This window comes from Vespa velutina, chromosome 15 (assembly GCF_912470025.1).
Source record: "Vespa velutina chromosome 15, iVesVel2.1, whole genome shotgun sequence".
Classification (NCBI taxonomy): domain Eukaryota; kingdom Metazoa; phylum Arthropoda; class Insecta; order Hymenoptera; family Vespidae; genus Vespa; species Vespa velutina.
Window position 1 is genome coordinate 5,143,597 of NC_062202.1, and position 19,061 is coordinate 5,162,657.

At 32.8% G+C, this 19,061-nt stretch overlaps 2 protein-coding genes across 9 annotated transcripts; both read right to left on the reverse strand.

Annotated features, from left to right (window-relative positions):
- Positions 1 to 91: 91 nt before the first annotated feature.
- On the reverse strand, positions 92 to 9,118 carry LOC124954379 (synaptic vesicle glycoprotein 2B-like). Of its 2 annotated transcripts, none has more exons than XM_047507249.1 (12): positions 8,695 to 9,118; positions 5,266 to 5,584; positions 4,921 to 4,977; positions 4,248 to 4,409; positions 3,984 to 4,146; positions 3,745 to 3,866; positions 3,419 to 3,657; positions 3,062 to 3,288; positions 2,719 to 2,936; positions 1,923 to 2,082; positions 1,346 to 1,473; positions 92 to 1,202 (listed from the first exon to the last, which is right to left on the reverse strand). In XM_047507249.1, the coding sequence occupies exons 2-12, from the start codon at positions 5,267 to 5,269 to the stop codon at positions 1,147 to 1,149; spliced, it is 1,536 nt and encodes a 511-aa protein (XP_047363205.1). In that variant the 5' UTR covers positions 5,270 to 5,584; positions 8,695 to 9,118; the 3' UTR covers positions 92 to 1,146. The 2 variants fall into 2 exon arrangements, with proteins under 2 accessions (XP_047363205.1, XP_047363204.1); XM_047507248.1 differs by having other exon boundaries at positions 5,266 to 5,588.
- Positions 9,119 to 10,182: 1,064 nt separating this feature from the next.
- On the reverse strand, positions 10,183 to 17,740 carry LOC124954376 (synaptic vesicle glycoprotein 2B-like). Of its 7 annotated transcripts, none has more exons than XM_047507241.1 (11): positions 17,000 to 17,740; positions 14,016 to 14,066; positions 12,995 to 13,075; positions 12,753 to 12,915; positions 12,512 to 12,633; positions 12,148 to 12,386; positions 11,730 to 12,062; positions 11,468 to 11,612; positions 11,102 to 11,261; positions 10,473 to 10,600; positions 10,183 to 10,403 (listed from the first exon to the last, which is right to left on the reverse strand). In XM_047507241.1, exons 1-11 carry the CDS (start codon positions 17,019 to 17,021, stop codon positions 10,333 to 10,335), a joined length of 1,515 nt encoding a protein of 504 aa, XP_047363197.1. In that variant the 5' UTR covers positions 17,022 to 17,740; the 3' UTR covers positions 10,183 to 10,332. The 7 variants fall into 7 exon arrangements, with proteins under 7 accessions (XP_047363197.1, XP_047363196.1, XP_047363195.1 ...); XM_047507240.1 differs by having other exon boundaries at positions 12,995 to 13,156; positions 17,000 to 17,737; XM_047507239.1 differs by lacking the exon at positions 17,000 to 17,740 and adding an exon at positions 14,180 to 15,148.
- Positions 17,741 to 19,061: the final 1,321 nt, after the last annotated feature.

The following is a 19,061-nucleotide window of genomic DNA, read 5'->3' on the forward strand; positions in this document are numbered from 1 at the left end:
AAATGCGTACGTTTTCATTCATCTTTCCTGCTCCCATATTTATTCACACATTTTTCTTATCATTACGTTTCAAGAAATGTCAAGAGATCGCTATTATTCACTACTTTTATTACCTCAAATATGTCCAGTTGCATTTTTCGTTTAATGTATAATTCGATCGTATATTACGAATTTAATCGAGTTTGATCTATCGAAAATGTACACATACTCTTCAAAATATTGGGCAATTCTTACATAATTATTATAATAAAAGCTGTGATTTCAAACATAAACGAGAGAAGAAGGATCAAAAGATAGAACAACGATTATCATCAACATAAATGAATCGTTTAAGATTACTTTCGAAAGAACAAACATTGGAAATGTAAGGGATATAAAAGGAAAAACAAAACCACAGCAAAGTACTAAACATGGACGAAACATGGGATCTTTATCGAAAAGTCACAGAATTTTTTCTACCACGATTGTATCTCTACAGGTAGTATCAACCTTACTCGTCGAATCTCACATAATAATAGTAGTATAATAAATATGCATAATATACGTGTGTGTGTCTGTGTGTGTGTGTGTGTTTTATATATATATATATATATGTATATATGTATATAGATATATATGTATATATGTATATATGTATATATTTTTAGATGAAATTATGAATAAATATATATGTACGTCATGATCGATGATAAAACTTTGTTCTTTTCTCTTTTAGTACAGAAGACGAATCAACCAATGTCTTATATCTGAATATCATTATCCTGTTACTGATATCGTCTTTTTAATGCATATCAGGAAGAATCGAGCAAAGTGAAACGAATACGTGACTTATTGTAATACGAAACATAAGAACGGAATTACAATCGTCAATGGACATTTCTCATCGCTACACGCGTTTGTGTGTGTGTGTGTGTGTGTGTGTGTTTGTGTATACATATTAAGTTCCGTGTATAATTCAAAGTGCCTTGGGTATATATGTATATATATATATACAGAGTCGTTACAATAATACATGTAATAATGCGAATATAAATACTTTTTCTTCCTTCATTTTGACCAATCCAATTCGTTGCATCTGTGTGGGTGTTTACTTCCTTAAAATGACACGAGGTCACGTTTCTTCGTACAATTAAGTTCTCTCATTGTTTAATCGAGAGTTTCTTTTCCCGTTCGTGGAAGTATAAATGACAAAAAGCCGCATACTGAAATTCAATAGAAATCATATCGTTAGAACGATATATAAAGAATATAACGAAAAATATATAGACGTACGGGCACACGCGCATGCACACACCAACGAGCGCTCTCTTTTCCTTTCGTAAAAAAATATTTATTTAAAACTTACGAAACAAGAAGGCAGCGAATATCACTATAGGAACGACACAGGCTAAATCAATTAAATAACCGAATATTAAGTTTCCAACCAAAGCGCCTAATCGACCCATCGTTAGAGATAACGCTGCTGCCATTACCCTGGAGATAAAATCAGTATTAATTAATTATCATTTAACAAAAATATATCCTATATTCGTATAGGAATAAATAGATTCTACATGTTTAACAGAATAATATAAATCTAGGTTTATTAAAATCTTCAAAAAAGCAATAATATTACCACTTTTTACCGTATTTCAAATTAAAATGAAAATATTCATTCGTTTGATTCTTTTTTTTTTTTTTTTTTTTTCTTTTTCTCCCTTTTTTCTGTTTATATTACTTAGATAACAATATTTAAATTGTAAATCGAATAAACATGAGATGCAAATTGGGTGTATATGATCGTCGTCACGTGATAAATTAAAACGGGAAAAATTGCACATCTTATATGCATGTCCCATTAAATGATAATAAATTATCGTTATGTATAGTGCTTTCACGAATAAATAAATCTTGAAAGGTAACATCGCGTTTAGTTTGCTTACCTGAGATTCGTCGGGAACATGTCAACGATTATGCAATAAACTAAAGAGATGCCGAGCGACGTTAAAGCTTCAAAGATGCACGATAGTACTAGATTCTGAGTGGAGTTTACGACGAAATAAAAACCTACGGTTACTGCACCGGAGACTAGCAACGATAAGACTGTAATAAAAAGCAATTCATTATTAGTAGCAACCATATGCCAGTTGCATCCACTTTTTCAGGCATTAGGAGTTTAATTATCTTGTTAGAATTCTCGCTAGAAACTTAATCTTAACTCTATGACCCGATCTTTCTTTCGGCTCGGCCGAAACGAATAAATATTTTAGACAATATTTACTCGTTCCTTTTTGTCTTTTCTTTCTTTCATATAGAATATGTTGTCGTAATAAAATATTTAGATTTCTATTTAATAAAGGAACAAACGGAATCGTCTTGAAATATTGCACTGAATAAAAGAAGAAAGAAAAAGTCGCAATATTTCCTCTTTAATATCGAATAACTCTTGTCTAAACAATTTTTCGGAAAAATTCTGTGTTCCCGAGATAAAAATTGTTCACTCGCATTTTGTACTCTCGGTATATATTCTAATATAGTATTATTATATTATATTAAAAGATATGACTCATAGACTTGAAAAGAAAATATTGAAAATTTGGCATATGCAATAAAGAAATAATTTTATAACGACGATAAGAAATATAATATAGAAAATGGTGATATGGATATATTTTGTTTTTCTCCGACTTAAAAGTTATATGACATTATAGGGAGTTAATTTAGATTCGAAGTACTTACTTAGGAAAAATTTCGCTCCCAATTTGTGTACAAAAATTGGCAATATGATGGAACCGGGTATGCAGGCGAGACCAATGTAAACGGTATGCAGATAAACGTTTACACCTATGGTTGTTTCGCATCCATAAGGATCCAAATTGGTTGCATTGTCTGAGAGCGCTGACACTATACAAACGGACGTGGTCTTGCCAGGATTATCATGCTCGAATTCTTCGAATCTAAAAATCCACGATAGTGAAAAGATCGTGAAGAATCGCCATTACAATACGATGACGCAATATCGTAATAGCGTCGGAATTATTGAGACGAAAAGAAATATCATTTTCAAAGTGTATTATTTTACCTAGTAAATAATTCAGGGAACCAGACCATAAGAGTATAGTAACTGCTAGTAAGCCCGAATTGAATGGCACAAGCGAGTAACGTATTACGAAGATAAGGAGGTTTGTAAAGAGACATCGTTAATTCCCAAACCTCCGAAAAAAGAACTTTCAGATCTTTTTTCTTATGAAGTTTCAATGATCTCGTGCTCTTGTCCTTATTGTTCGTCTTTTCTTGCAAGCATTTAACCTGGGAAAAATGATTTTAAGAGAACGATTAGACGGCATTAGGGGGCTAATCAAATCGTATAATTCTTACGAAAAGAAGAAAAGAAAAAAAAGGAAGGAAAGATTATTAATTAATTAAAGTTAATAATTACTGGATATGTTTCAGGATCTTGACCAGTATTTTGAGCATAGATCCATTTAAAGACTTCTAAGGCAGCGTCTGCCTCACCGCACTCAAGCAAGAACTTTGGACTCTCTGGAAAAGCGAAGAGCCAAAGCCCCAAGACGATCGAAGGTAAGGCACAAAGTGCCACAAAGAGATTCCAAGATTTGAAGTGAAACACTTCCGATTCGTACCAAAGGTCCAACGGTACGATTAACCAAGCAATTACTGTAAAGATAATTTCTCTTTCTTCTTTTATCCGTTATAATATTATTCCTTCGAATTAACGAACGATTAATCAGAAAGGTTACTTACGAGGTAATAATATTACACCGACCGTCCAGAACATTTCCATCCAACATAGGCACCTTTCGCGATATTTGGTCGGCTGAAATTCGCCTAAATATGGGAAACAAATTCCCATCGCGCCGGTCACCCTGTTTCAATAGAAAGAAATACGTTAATTTTCGTTAATTTGAATTTCGTTAATTTAAATTTCGTTCAATTATTTCATTGCATCTTTTTATACGCATTCAAAGCGACTGGTTACATACGCGAATCCATTAAAAAACCGGAAGACTAGAAAGACCCAATAGTATTGGACGAACGACGAAATGACGCCGACTATTCCGTCCATTAACAAGGTAGCTATCAATACTACTTTTCTACCTTTGGTATCAGCCAGGCATCCCCATATATATGATCCAACCACCATACCTACGAATGGATAATTCGAATGGAAAAAATTCGTTAAAATTCTTTATAATATATTATTAACCGAGTAATTATAATAATTGGTATGCTTAAATAATATTTACCCAACATTGGAGATGCCGTTAGCCATCCTTTTGCAGTGGAATCCATTTCCAGGTCGCACTGTGCGGCAGGTAAAACGAAAGAGAGTATTGTAACGCCGATGGCCGTATCCATGTAAATTAGCCCGCATATTGCCAGTAACATGTAGTGAAACTTTCCAAATCCTATTAATGAGTGATGAACAATAAATAAGAAATTATTGATAAACACGGCATATATCCCTATGTAATACTCAAGACTTTTATTATTTTTCTTTATTTTATTTCAAAGCGAGTCCAATAGTGATAAAACATTATTACAACGTCAAACACAAATTTATAAACGAAAGAATAAATTGTTTTATTATTTAAGAAAATAGGGATGACAAGATTGTAATTACAAGTTTTTAATTATTAAATCATATCTTTGACTTTGATCAAAAATGTTTAACAATTGTACCAGTCACATGGATGATTTAACGTTACGATACGATTGCTGATAAGAAAACGCCAGGCGTTTTTCTAATGGACGCATATATCTATATATGTATGCCATTTTACAAATCGTTTATACTAATTGCTAAAGTATTAATAAATTTAATAAAAATAAAATACACGATGGTTCATCAAAGTAAGATAAAGAATTAAAAGTTTCAACTCGATAAGATATTATTTTTTTTTTTATCAATGAACATACCTGTTACGGTGATTGCATGCTCGAAGTCGGCACCTCCGTCTGCCAAGAAATCGAGTCCTGCAAAGACAATAAGAAATAATATATGTGTATATATGTGTATGTATATACATATATATACACATATATATATAAATATAAATATGTATAAATATATGTAAATATATAAAAATTTAATTTGAAAGTCGTCACGAAACGGTAACGACTTATTTCAATAGTTCGCCTAATAGAAAATAATTTCTGATCTCGATCATTTTCCTTGTTCGCATAATCTTTCTTCGAGAAAAAAAAAAAAAAAAGAGAGAGAGAGAGAGAGAGAGAGAGAGAGAGAAAAGAAAAAAAACCTACCCATGATGATCGTTCGTGGTCAAACGAGACTTGTTCAAATCGCAAAGTGTCCTCGTCAGTTTTGATGGTGCGGAAATTACGACGAAGGACTTTCTTTGGGGGGTCCTGCAGGCAGCTACGATGATGCACTGTCGCTTTCCCGTACGTGTACCACGGTTTTGTCTTCTGCCGTAAAGGCTGCACGCCACGCTCATTGGTGAATACTCGGTGGTATCTGATCGCCGTCTTTATCGCTTAAGCGAATTCGACGATTTCCACCGAGAGAATTTTCTCCCGATGTCTTCTCACCTATATCCCGACGAGATTCTTTTATTCTGGTCTTCCTTTGAAAAGAAAAGAAAGAAACTGATTGTTTTCTTCCGTGGCCGATCTCTATATTTTAAATCGGCGAACAAGCCAAAACCCTTCCCTTCTTCACTGTACCCTTAACGATTCTACCAAGAATACAACTAAGAATGACAACCAACCGATCTTTCACCTTAGCCTAATCGCCGGTGAATGAATGCTACTGGACAGAAATCGAATCTACCTTCTTTACGTATCTTGAGCCCATTACAGTAGCCCATTCTCTTAAGCGAGATAAGATATTATTACCCCTTCCCCGAGTCAATCCACCTTTTTTTTTTGTTTTCTCTCTCACTCTCTCTCTCTCTCTCTCTCTCTCTCTCTCTCTCTCTCTTTTCTAATCGTCATGCCCCGAAAAAGAAGAGAGCTGGTACTCTTTTATTCATAAAGCATCTTTGATGGGAAGCACGTTCGAAATTAATGATCAAAATTTCAACAAAGAGTTAACCGAGGATCTTCATTATGAACGATTTTAATCACACTTAATCAACCAATGGTAAATATTTTAGAAATATCTGAATGTTAGTTATAACGTACTATTTATACTAAATCCGATCTTTTTTCATTTCATCAAATTTGAATATCTCTTCTTCGATCTCTCGGATTATCTCTGATGAGATAAGAAAAAAATAATATTTTTGAAGAATAGACGCTACGATATATAAGATAAGAACTTTGTTATTATTTCCTTTTCTTTCTTCGAAGAAATTTAAATCCCTAAGAAGACAATGGTCCACGTACGTCTTCATCGTCGATCATGTGAGCTATTATAAGACATGAAGTTGTAATATCACCTGATATTGTTCAACTTCCCTTTAAGATTTCGAGAAAGATCTTTATCTCGAACTACCAGTTAAAAATTTCTGCATTTTTCTGTCATAAGAATACGAAAGTCACTGACAACATGATCCGTTTGTTTGAACTCGGTTAATTGACGAAAGATAACAAGTTCTTGTTTCATCGAAAGCAAGGATACGTCATGAACCGCTACCTTTTTTATGGCTTCTTTCTGATATACGTCAGAATAAATATCTTGAATTATTAAGTCATTTTGATAACGAATGTGATCTTCATCTTCGCGTAAAAGAAGGCGAAGGTGAAGAAGAGTTCTTCTCTTTGTACTGAACGTAAGTATATCTCGAGGGAATAAAATAAAAAATATCAATGAACGACATAATTAATCTATAAATGATCATTTTATCTATCATTTGTGCATTGTTATCGCCGTTCACTTCTTCATTTTCTTCGAGATTTTCTTTCTCGTTTCGGAAAATGAAATGTACGTTTTTCTTTCCTTATTTTCTTTTCTCTCTTTCTTTTTCTTTCTCTTTTCTTTCCCCCCCCCCCCCCCCCCCCTGAAAACAATCGCACATAAATGATTATTCATTGTGAAGAGCAAGTAATTCCTATTGTCAAGTCACCGAATGTCTTTCGAGCTTCGCAAGATCGACGAAATATTTTTTGCGAAGCTTAAGGTAAGCAAACATTTTTAAGCGCAATAACCGTGAAAAATTGCTAAAAAATAAAGTTGACGTTCATCACTTAACTTCATGACTTATCTGATCGGTTATTGTTAAAAACAGATCAAAAAGCTTTCCTCGACAATATATCTCTGATCTAGACTGCTTTAAATTGATCGTCGCTTAATCACTTATTTTAACTGGACTGAATCACTTATTTTAACGCAACATGTTTTGTATGTATGACAATTGTACAATGTTTCAAAAATCTTTTATAGTTCTTCAGATGTTTTTACCAATAAAGTTGGACATTCTCATAGATCGTTCCTTCTCTCTTTTTCTCTCTTTCAAGGAACATTTGTTGATTTCATATAATCCAATTTAGCGCGTTGACAAGTTTACTTTGAATCCAATTTGGGAATGTCAATCTGATCGATAAAATCGAAGAAGAAGGAAGAAGAAGTATCGATATTTCTGATCCTTATCGCAATCGGGTCGGTTGTTGATCCAAACGAATCGCAAATGAAATGAGTTAGTCAGCGAGTACAATACCACTCTATACGATCGAACATCGCGCAATTGATCGATCTCTTTTCGAAGTGAATTACATCACTAAGAAAGCGTCAAAATATATTCATGGAAAGTCTAGAAATAAGATTTGAAAGAGAATCGTGGTATTTAACTCGTCCAAGATATTTTATCTTTGATCACTCAGGTTATATCTTTTTAATAGGATACTATTTCAAGCCGATAGACTGTTCGATTGTAAAAAGATTATAAGAGATTAGTCGACAATTTGAAAATGGAGTAGGGATTGTTTGAGAAATCATTATTTTTATTTATGATACCGTCGTATCAGAGCACTCAACGAGCGTTATAAATCGATCATTAAGTTCTTCTCACCGTTCTGAAGAAACAACAAAACTAATAAGATCCGATTTTGTTGGCACACGATCCGTAAAAAAAAAAAGGGATCTCTGCCAAATGTTCGGTCAGCGTAACGCCTTCGTTCAACGCTTTTATAACGAACTAATTTAATAAACATTTAAGTTCTTCCATCTAATTATCTTTATTCTTTTTCACGTTTCTTTAACTCTTTGAAAATGATTGGTGAAAAAAAATACAGTGGCTTAATCTCTTCCGTCAACGAAACAGAAAGAAAATAAGGAAAGTAAAATGAAGGATCTTCAACAATACCGTCAGCTAATACTGATAAGTGTACTCGCACTCGTACGATATGGATGAGAGATTTTTCATCGATAACTCCGTAGCGATAGTTAATAATCCAAAACTGGCGCTTCGCCCGAGAGCAGAATGTTTCGAAATAATAAAAGACGTTGAACGCGAGCGACAACATCTGCAAACGACGCCATCATTTTAATTTCCCTCGAGATTTTCTACCGTTTCGCGGAGAAAAAAGGAAAAGGGGAAAAGAAAGGAAGAAAAGGGTAGGACGGATTGCCTGAAATTTACCACGTTTCGTAGAGGATTGGGATATTGTTTCGAATGATCCGAAGTATCTTTCCTTGTTAACGTTGTAACAGAGGAGAGTTGAAGAGAAGAAGCCGATATTCTGAGAAATGGGGAAGAAATAAATGAAAGGAAAGATAGAACAATCAATCACCAGTAGCTAGCGCTCGTTGTTTTAGGGAAATGACGAACGGTGTGACGATATAAGGGCGACAGAAGGATGATCTGTTTCTGTATCTCTTCTATTTCGTTTGAGTCGAAACGTTAAAGCGTTGGTTAACGTTGGAAAGCTAACATTGGTTTTGATGCCAAACGTAATGGCCAATTCCGACACGAGGCTAGGCGATCGCGACACAACGCGACGCAATGTAACGCAAGGTGACGCCAAGTGACACGTTAATTCACACTATACACCCGCAATTTCTCTCTCTCTCTCTCTCTCTCTCTCTCTCTCTCTCCTTTTATTTCTCTTTTTCTCGGATTGTTATCTTCGAATTTGCAAATCGAAAGTCTTCGTTTTCGTTTAAGAGGAGAGATATCGTTCGGTCGCGCCGTGTCTGGACGCCAATCGGATGGCACTGCCGAGTCTCCTTACGTATTCTTACCTTGTAACTCCTTTCGAAAAGTTATGTATGTTAGTTTATATCGATATAGGTAAGTCACATTGTAGATTCGCGTGCCAATGCGGTCTTAACCGGTCATTTCCGGATGTTTATTTTTCGTACACATTGGCTAGAAGACTTTGCGAAAGGGAAACTCGTTGGTCAACATCAAGGACATTCGCGTTGCCAAAAATATTAGGGCGACCGTTCGCCAAATAATTTTGTTTTCCTTTTCAACCTATTTGAAAGTATCGAATGAACCATCTAAGGAACAAGTCAATGGTTTCGATTAATATAAGAAATAGTTTTTTTTTTCTTTCGTTTTTCTTTTTTTTTTTTTTTTTTTTTTTTTTTTTTTTTATACAATACGACCTTAACACACACGAATTAGAGTCGATAGAGTTTTGTTAATTAAATTAGAACTTGCAATTTGCACTGAACGTTGAAAATTATAATAATTACGAAACAACGTAAACATTGCGTTTCGTCGAGTCACAACATTCTATGGATGAAATTGTTAAGTAATATTGCAGTTTTCCTTTCCAAATGTGATCTATTATTTTTCATATATCGATTCGAGTTTTATTAATTTCTAATCCCCCGATTTTGAAAACTGTTTGAAAATCTCTTTGAGACTATAGTAATTTAATGTCGTCTTTGTAAAATGGTAATATTTCGAATGAAGTCATACGATAACCGCATACCATTAATTGCGTATCGCAATAAGCGTCCCATTTTTTTCACGCGATGTAGTTGTTATCGGAAGGTCGGCTAAGCCTGACTAAGGCTAAGGTACAATGATGAAGAAACAAAAAAAAAAAAAGAAAAAAAAAACGAATATCTGTGAGATAATATATGTCATGTATACTTTCGAAATTTATACTCGAGAAGTAAATTGAATGAGCGCGTTGATTTTGAAGACGTACAAATGAATATACCTATATACCTACCTACGTTCTATCGTGATCTACCACGTTGACCTTATTAATGAAACAAACATTCTTATTATCTACACTTTGAACGGTAGGAAATAGAAAAAATTCCATGATAAATAGTATTTTAATCACGTTTCAAAGAACAACATAGTTAAAACGCGAGAAAAAAGAGAAGAGGATGGGGAAACATGTCGAACTTCTTTGTTTTTATTTCTTTTTTTTTTTCACTCTATTGTAGAAAATATCCAAATATCTTTAGAATTTGGTTATCTTTGCTTTTTCCATTTCTTTCTTTTTCGGTGTGAGCAAGCTGAGTATGCCACACGCTAAAAAGGAAAATTCGAATTGAAGACTGATTACAGTTCTTTAGATTGATTAATATTATTAGCACTCACCGAAAAGTTGTAACCCTACCAATATGATGAGGATCGTGCAATGATTATCGATCAATATTCCGGTTATCAAGTTTCCCATCATTGCGCCTAGCCGACTAGAAAATGAAGCGAGACCGGCTGCTATTGATCTGAAAAGAATCAACAAAGAGAAATATCGCAATTATTAACTTTCTCTCTCTCTCTCTCTCTCTCTCTCTCCCGTTTATTATCTTTTGTAACGATTGATCTCGGACGATGCGAATGATTCTTATCGATCGATTAACAAAACATTGGTTACAATAGAAACTTCTACACGTGTTTGTTATCGTACATTTTTGTTTCGATCGAATTTGATTTTCTTCGACACATATGATCGATTAGGCGAAGTAAGATAATACTCTATATAATGCTCTATAAATAAACATGCGAACCGAGAAAAAAATATACGACGCATAATTGTATATTTGTATCTTTTGATAAAGATCTCGCAAGAGAAATCAATGTTGTTAGATATAAAATTGTAAAAATAAAAGGCCACATATTAGACGTGTTAAGGTTGCGTTTAATGTGGTGCATAAGCATTTTAGAATAATATGAATAATTAAACTTGTCTGTAATACTCATGGCATAAAATACCTTAGATATGATACCTTAAGTGAGTTGGATAGAAGTCGATCAACATACAGGAGACAACGCTGACACAAATTGATGCAATGGATTCGAAGATACACGAGATAATTAAATTTTCAACAGATGTTTTAACAAGTAAGATACAAAACGATACAAAACTGGCTATTATCGTACCGGCAACTAAAACAAAAAGAAAGGCTGACATGATAAATCTAGACCAATAAGTGTTGACTAATCAAAATGTATCATAATAATAAAAAATAATAAAAAATATCTATTTAGTGAGGAAATAGTGTATCGACGCAAAGTATACTAAAATCAATACGTGTAAAAACAAAGTTAAAGTACATTGATTTGTTTCCATAATCGCATTGACAATGACTTACCTAAAAAGAATTTATATCCTAAACGATTTATGAAGAGAGGTAACGTAAGACCAACAGGGACGCCTGATAATGCTAAAATAAATGCGTATAGGAAGACGCTGCTCTGTATCGGTGTATTGCAACCGAAGGGATCCATATTCGTTACCTAGAAAGAATATGTATATACATATATATATATATATATATATATATATATATATATACGTGTGTGCGTGTGTGCGGAGAGATTGTAAAAAGATTGATTTTCAAATTGTTCGCTCACCGTTTCGTTGTTCTTTTCAAATGCGACAACGGTGCATACCGTGGCCGATCGATTAGGAAAACGTTCATGAAATTCGGCGTATCTTTGGAAAAGATCAGGTAACCAGAGAAGCAACATGTAGTAAGAAGTCATAATCAAATATGTGACGGAACATACGATGAACGTCCTATGCAAATATGGCTTTCTTACAAGCATCAACGTTTGCAAAAATGTATTCACTATGGTAATCTTCAATGACTTTGGTTTGATCGTCTCTTCTTTCTCGTTTATCTTTCCTTCTAAACAAAAGGCCAGTTCTGAAAGCAACTGGTTTCCACAATTTTTCAAATTCGTCTATTCAAATAAGAAGAAAATTGAGTATTAAAAATGTGAAACGTTTAATTAGATTTTCAAGAATACTTGACGAAAGTGAACTTACCAAATATTTTTCCAAAGGATTCCCCGTATTCTCCGTATACATTTCAGCTAAAACCTTCAACATCTTATTATTTTGTCCAGTCTCAGCAAGATACTTTGGAGTTTCTGGGAAAGATGATAACCAGATTCCAATTGTAAAAGATGGCAAAGAACAAATCATGATGAACAAGTTCCACGAGCGAAAGGAAAACGTGTTAGTCTTATATTTTATATCCAACGGGATTGTAGCCCAAGCTACGCCTGAAGACATAAAAAGGATGTTAAGAACAAAAAAAAAAAAAAAAAAAAAAAAAAAAAAAAAAAAAAAAAAAAAAAAAACAAGAAAAAGGAAAAGAAATAAGTGCAACGTGAATTGGAATACTTACACGCTACGATCACCATTCCCATTACCCATGCCATTTCCATCCATGAGAGAAACAAATCGCGCTTCTTAATTGGTTGAAATTCGGCAAGATACGTATAGAGCATCGTTAACTGTCCACATATACTGAAAATTTGTTAATGCAGATAGTCTACGGATGAAATTCTTTATGGCGTACAACGTACGCAGCTCGATGAATTCGTCGATAAGTTTTCTCGTTTTTTGTGTTTTTTGATCATACTAACGCCAGACCGCTGATAAATTTGACTAACACGAAGCCCCAATAATATGGTATCAGTGATGCTAAGAGTTCGGAGCTACCGTGAAGGAAGAGGGATGCCAGGAGAGAAATTCTTCGTCCTTTGGTATCAGCAAGGCAGCCCCAGAAATAAGAACCCGTCAACATACCTGAAAAGAATACATTCATTTATATCTAGAAAGACGCAACTCAGCATGCACAATCAATTGCGCGGATTTTCTATTTTACCTAGCATGGTCAATACTATCAGGTGACCTTTGTCTTCCGTTGTCATCTTAAAATCGCACGCCGCCGCTGGTAAAATGAATCCTACATTCATCATGCCAAAGGCAGCGTTCATACAAATAAGAGCAGAAACGGCCAATACTTTGAAATTGAACCTTCCAAATCCTCAAATGAAGAATAATTTAAGTACACTCATTAATTAATAATAATTACTCGATAGTTAATAGTAATAATTAGATTTTATTCGTGTTATCTTAGGTATGAGTCAGCTCATTTTTTCTGCCTAACATATAATTTTAAGTTATCATAAAAGAAAGTAATTATTAAAGTCATAAATATGGGAAGAAAGTAGTTGATTTAATTTAATCTAAATTTAGTTTTCTTTTTTTTTTCTTCTTCCTTTTTTCTTTTTTCTTTTTTTTTTTTTTTTTTTATCAATAACTATACTTGTCTCCTGAAATTAATAACTAAAAATATTAGATAATTCAATTTATATAGAAAGTGAGCTCCAATTTAAATACGAAGTAAAGAATTAGTTTAACGTTTAAGCAAAAATATTTTTTTTATCGTTAGATCGAACGATTACGATGTAGAAAGATTGATCGATCGTTTTCTCCTCTTTATTTCCTTAACCATTTTAATCGATTTATTAACTTGTATACCATTCCGTTGACACTTAATATCACGTTGTTTACAAGTGTATCACATAAGCAGAGCCAATCGATTAATAGAACAAGATCAAATTATTGTTTGTAATAAAATAATCATAGGAAATAATTGTCTTTTTATCGTTCCATTCACTTATCTATATGATTATCGTTATGTTTTATATTGTTCATGGAAAAACAAGATATATATATATATATACATACATATAATGTATATTCAATAGAAAGTCGTGAGTTTTGATTTGAACATAGAAATGTATTAGATATCGTTAGAAAATATCACGAAAAAGCTTATACAATTGATGTGTGTGTGTGCGTGTGTGTGATCGAATTATGACAAATATTATGTAACATACCTGTCTCGTTGAGAGCATCTTGCACAACGATTTCATCGGTTTGCCGGATATCTGCGAATGAGAAAAAAATTCACCCTCGTGATATTATTATTCGCGAGAAATGAATTCATCATATTTCAAAACGTAGTCCCCTTCCGCTCTCAGAATAAATACTTTATCCTTACCTACTTTGAACTTTGTCAGATGACGATGATGATGATGATGATGATGAGGAGGAGGAGGAGGAGGAGAAGAAGGAGGACGAAGCAAGATATCCTTAACTCCGTGTTCCTCGCTAATCAACGACATTTGAAAACACAAATATATTTCTCAACGTAGCCTCAACAAAATAATTATTTCTTCAATGAAGAGAATTCGCTACAAGAGAATATATATTCAATGTCAAATGATTAAAATATCATGAGGAGATAAGAAAAGAGACTATAAACAAAACTGCAGAAATGTGTCAACGAAGTCGTCTCCTCTTGTCTTTATTCACTAACTCGACGTTCATCGAGAAACATCCAGTCAAAGTCGAAAGACTAGATCGACTCTATTATAAAGCGATCTCGCGACACTGCGTGCGTTTATATAATTATATCGTGCAGTAGCACGTGATAACGTTTATCGAAGACCTTACGAGAAATTCCCGTTCAATAAAATCACGCGATCGTCGAGAGTAGGCAACGGATTTTAAAATCGCAGGTCTTTTCTTTTCCCTTCAGGCATTTTCTTTCTCCCTTCTTATCCCATCAACCTCCTCTCTCAATTTTCGATAATGTCTTCTGTTAATCATTTAAGATAATGATTAAAATCTTATTCGATTTCATCTTTCTTAAAGTTAACAATTAGAATGTCACTGGGATTTACATTAACAATTATTCAAGTTTAACGAAACGAATTTAAATCTTTAACTCATGTGACATAAGAACTCATGTCAATATTTGGCCAATATTATTAAGAAAATCCACGTTGTTTCGTTGATGAACGTAGAATTTCGTACGTAGTAATATGACGAATTTATTTAATCCGTGCGACATTTTCTCAAAATAATTTATACTCGTATGGATTTATAACTCGCAAGTAAAAACTACTTGGAATGTGAATAAAAAGTGATCGTTACGCTCTTACTCGAAGCGAGTGACTAGCACGCAAGTAGGCATCGTCGATTTTGCAAGAGACTATTTTTGTACTCAACGTACTCCATTAAATAGAAACGACGCACAGCGTTACCCAAAAACGTAGCCAAAATATAAAGGCGTTCTTCAATTTAGCTAAATCTTGGTGCACAAAAGTTTTTGACGAATTTGATTTCAATAACGAAGTTTCATTTCATTACTATTCGATTACTATTCAAAATCAATAAAGTTCCATGTACTTACAATATAATCATTTTATATATAATAAGTTGTTTCCGAATTCTAGAATGAGTACTTGATAACGTAACCTGTAAGTAATTGATGTTAGAAAGGATCCGAACCTTTTACAAGTGCTATTGAAATTTTAAGTGTTGTAAATGCGGATAACTGATTGCATCGTTATTGCATAGGGATTTTAACTTTTAATATATCTTAATCTCGGTTGTCGAAAATTGATAATTGATTAAAAATCTGAAAGACTATCGTATGCTATAGATTGCAGTGACGATCATTATTCGTTCGAAATATTCATAAAAGAATCGAATATAGGTTGAAATCAGGTTGAAACCAAGTTAAATCCAGTACAAAAAAATTCGCTTCTTAGAATGCTACTGATTTGCTACTAATTTACTACTGATAAGATTTCAATTATAAATTAAATAGAAATCTATCGGCTTACTATTCTACAATTCCTATAAACGTTCTTCGGTCTGTAATTATATTAAACATGCTATATTTGTAATAAACAATGTATTTCTGATAGAAAGATATTCATATAGTAATCTAATCTGATAATATTAGATTTATTACAATTTCGTATACGTCGAACAGATAAGAATAGAAGAAATGTAAATATTATTTTGTTATCAAATCAATGAGTACATGTACATATATGTATAGATACATAATAAATATACATTAAAATTTATTCAATTCACATGTTCACGCTCATGTTCGCCAGTAGATTATCAATTACTTTTCTATTATTTGTCATTTATTTGTCATTTGTACATTATAAATTTGATTGATGTTATAGAAAAAATTTTGAAATCAAACAATAGCAAATATGCTGAAATCTTCTTGTCGGATTATTATTCAGAACCTCCAGATTCTTGTTACGTCTAACATGTATACTACAGAATTAAAGTTTGATAAGTGTATTACTAATTTTGTGATGTTCATGCACGCACGGTTTCTTTCATATATACCTGTGTCTTTACCCACGCATGTACTTTCTCTCTCTCTCTCTCTCTCTCTTTCTCACACGTATACACACACACAAATATCTTCATATGCAAAGGTAAATTGGCATATTCCAAAAAATGTCCCAGCAGTGAACAGTGCCTCATAGGGCCAATAGTTCATAACGTCGCTATTAAATGACGAGTTTTTCATGTTTATTGATTTGTAGCAGTTTCAACGCCTCTAATTATTATTTTCAATATTTTAACCCCAAAATGTCTAACTATTGGAACATTGTCCACCACTGGAGCATTTGTTTTATGTCCGAAATATTAGATCACGCCATTATGCGTTCTTTTGATGTCTGATTCGTAATCAACAACCTCGAAGATCTTAGCATATATAAAGTTTCAGCTAAATTTGAAATTTTTATAATAATATCCTAATTATCGCATGTAATGCTGGTAATATGCCAGTGTACGAACAATAGCTGTGCACAACTCAATAAAAAATTTTTATCGATCTCGTTAAATTATAGTATTAATCATATAAGCGATTTTTTCTTTCCCAAATATACCCTACAACTACTTTATTTGACCTATCATCGAAAAATGTTATTAAATTTTTATATTGCACTTTTTAATTATGATCTTTTTTCTAGAAATAAATATAAATTTTACTTACTTTTTACGAAATTATTTTTCATTTTAAAGAATAAAGATTGATGACTTCGAAAAAAATTATTCTCGAACGAAGGTCACTTTTATACTGAATTATAAATTTAGAAAGAAATAATTAGCTAACTCAACGGTCGAAGATACGAAATTTAAAAATTTATTTTTAAGGTTTTGCCCAAGTTTTTATTTGACTCTTTGTGGACAAGTATTAACAAATAGTCTCTCAAGTCTGTTCGGAAACCTATTATAAAGTGGTTCGCGTATGTCTATATTTCTGAGTGATAAGATACTAATAGGTATAATAGACTAAAAATATTACGTTTCTTTTGAAAAGAAATTAGAGACGTTTAACGATAAAGTCTTATATTCCGTATAATGTAAATTTTGTTTCTGAGATGACGATGTAAGATGACGGCCGAGTCAGAAAGAATTTTAGTCCCTCGAATCAGTTTCTCAGTGGCACTATCAGACGAAACAGCTAGCCTTTTATATATTTTATACATTACGTATAACGTCCCATACACGAGTTTTAGTTTTTATTAAGGCAAACGTTCAACGTGTATATCTTTTCAACTGCGCGCATTAAATCAACTCTCGTCTACAACGACCCTCGCTCGTCGGACGAATCTGTACGCAAAGGATTGAAAATGCCGTCTGATGCGAGACGTCAACTGACTTGAACAAAACAAGAATGCATCATCGCGTGTCGATCCATAAACGCGCCAATGAACGGACGATTTCTTTTTTTTATGAAGAAAAGTCTCATTCTTGCATATATATCGACTCTGGCTAGATAGTTCCAACTTCGTTGATTTTTCATTCACGTGATGCTAGGTTGTATCGAGTCGATCGTTTCTTTAAGATAATAACTTTATTGTTGTCATTTACAACTATCTAATACTTTTATTACTATCGTGAGATTACCAACGAGAGAGAGAGAGAGAGAGAAAGAGTATCTGTTATATCATAATCGTGAAGACAAAAGAGCTTCCTGATATATTTTAAATAAATTTTATCAATCACATAGCAGTATATTAAAAGACGGATCGATAATCACGAATGTGAGTCATCAGAAAAAAGTTATTGTGTGAATCATTGGAAAGAGAAAGACTGATCGTTAGAACGATTAACACTTTGATTAATGTCATTGATGTTAGAAAACGAAACAATATATTACAAAATGTTGAAAATCTTCGAAATTGTAAAGCCTATGGGAATCTTTTCTTTTCTTTTTCTTTTTTTTTTTTTTTCTTGCTTTATAATTCATACATTTTACTTATCAATCTTTTTCTAATAAATACAAACTGAATCTAGTGATAAATTTACCTTCCGTCACCTAATCTACCCCTATACTTTTAGCAAAAATTATTTTCCACAATATTGTAACGACGATCACAATTCAATACTTTCATATTGTAAGATCAAAAGAACACATTGAAAATATTTTTTAATGTCACGATTCAATAATAATATGTCAAAAATAAATCTTACAATACGATTATTATTGGTATTATCCTTGTTTCGTACGCGAATCATACGTGATACACGTGAGTATCTTTGTTCATCCGAAAAAAAGCAAAGTATTTAAAAGTTTTATATTTCTTGTATATTTCCGTCATGTCATATTGAATTCATACTAAAACAGGGTGACTTTGTCATAAAATAACAATTTTATGATCATATAATGTAGATTACATAAATTATGAAGAAAAACATGAATTTTTGAAATATTAATGATCAGGTATTCTATTCGAAGGGTGATCTGTGAAAGACAAAAAGAGAGCGCTTCGATTACATTATTAACTATAAGTTCATTGTTTTCTTTTATAACTTTTTTTTTTCATTTACGTCATCAATTAAGTCCGGAAATCATGATAAGATAGCATTTTTTAGATATAGTCTCAACATATTTTTGTAATCGTTATCGTACAGTTATTTTCAGATGTCATGTTAAAAGAGTTTTGTTGTCGTCTCAAATGTTTAAACGACGAGATAGAATATAGCACTTTCAACTTAGAAAAAGTAAATATATATATATATATATATATATATATATACATACACATAAT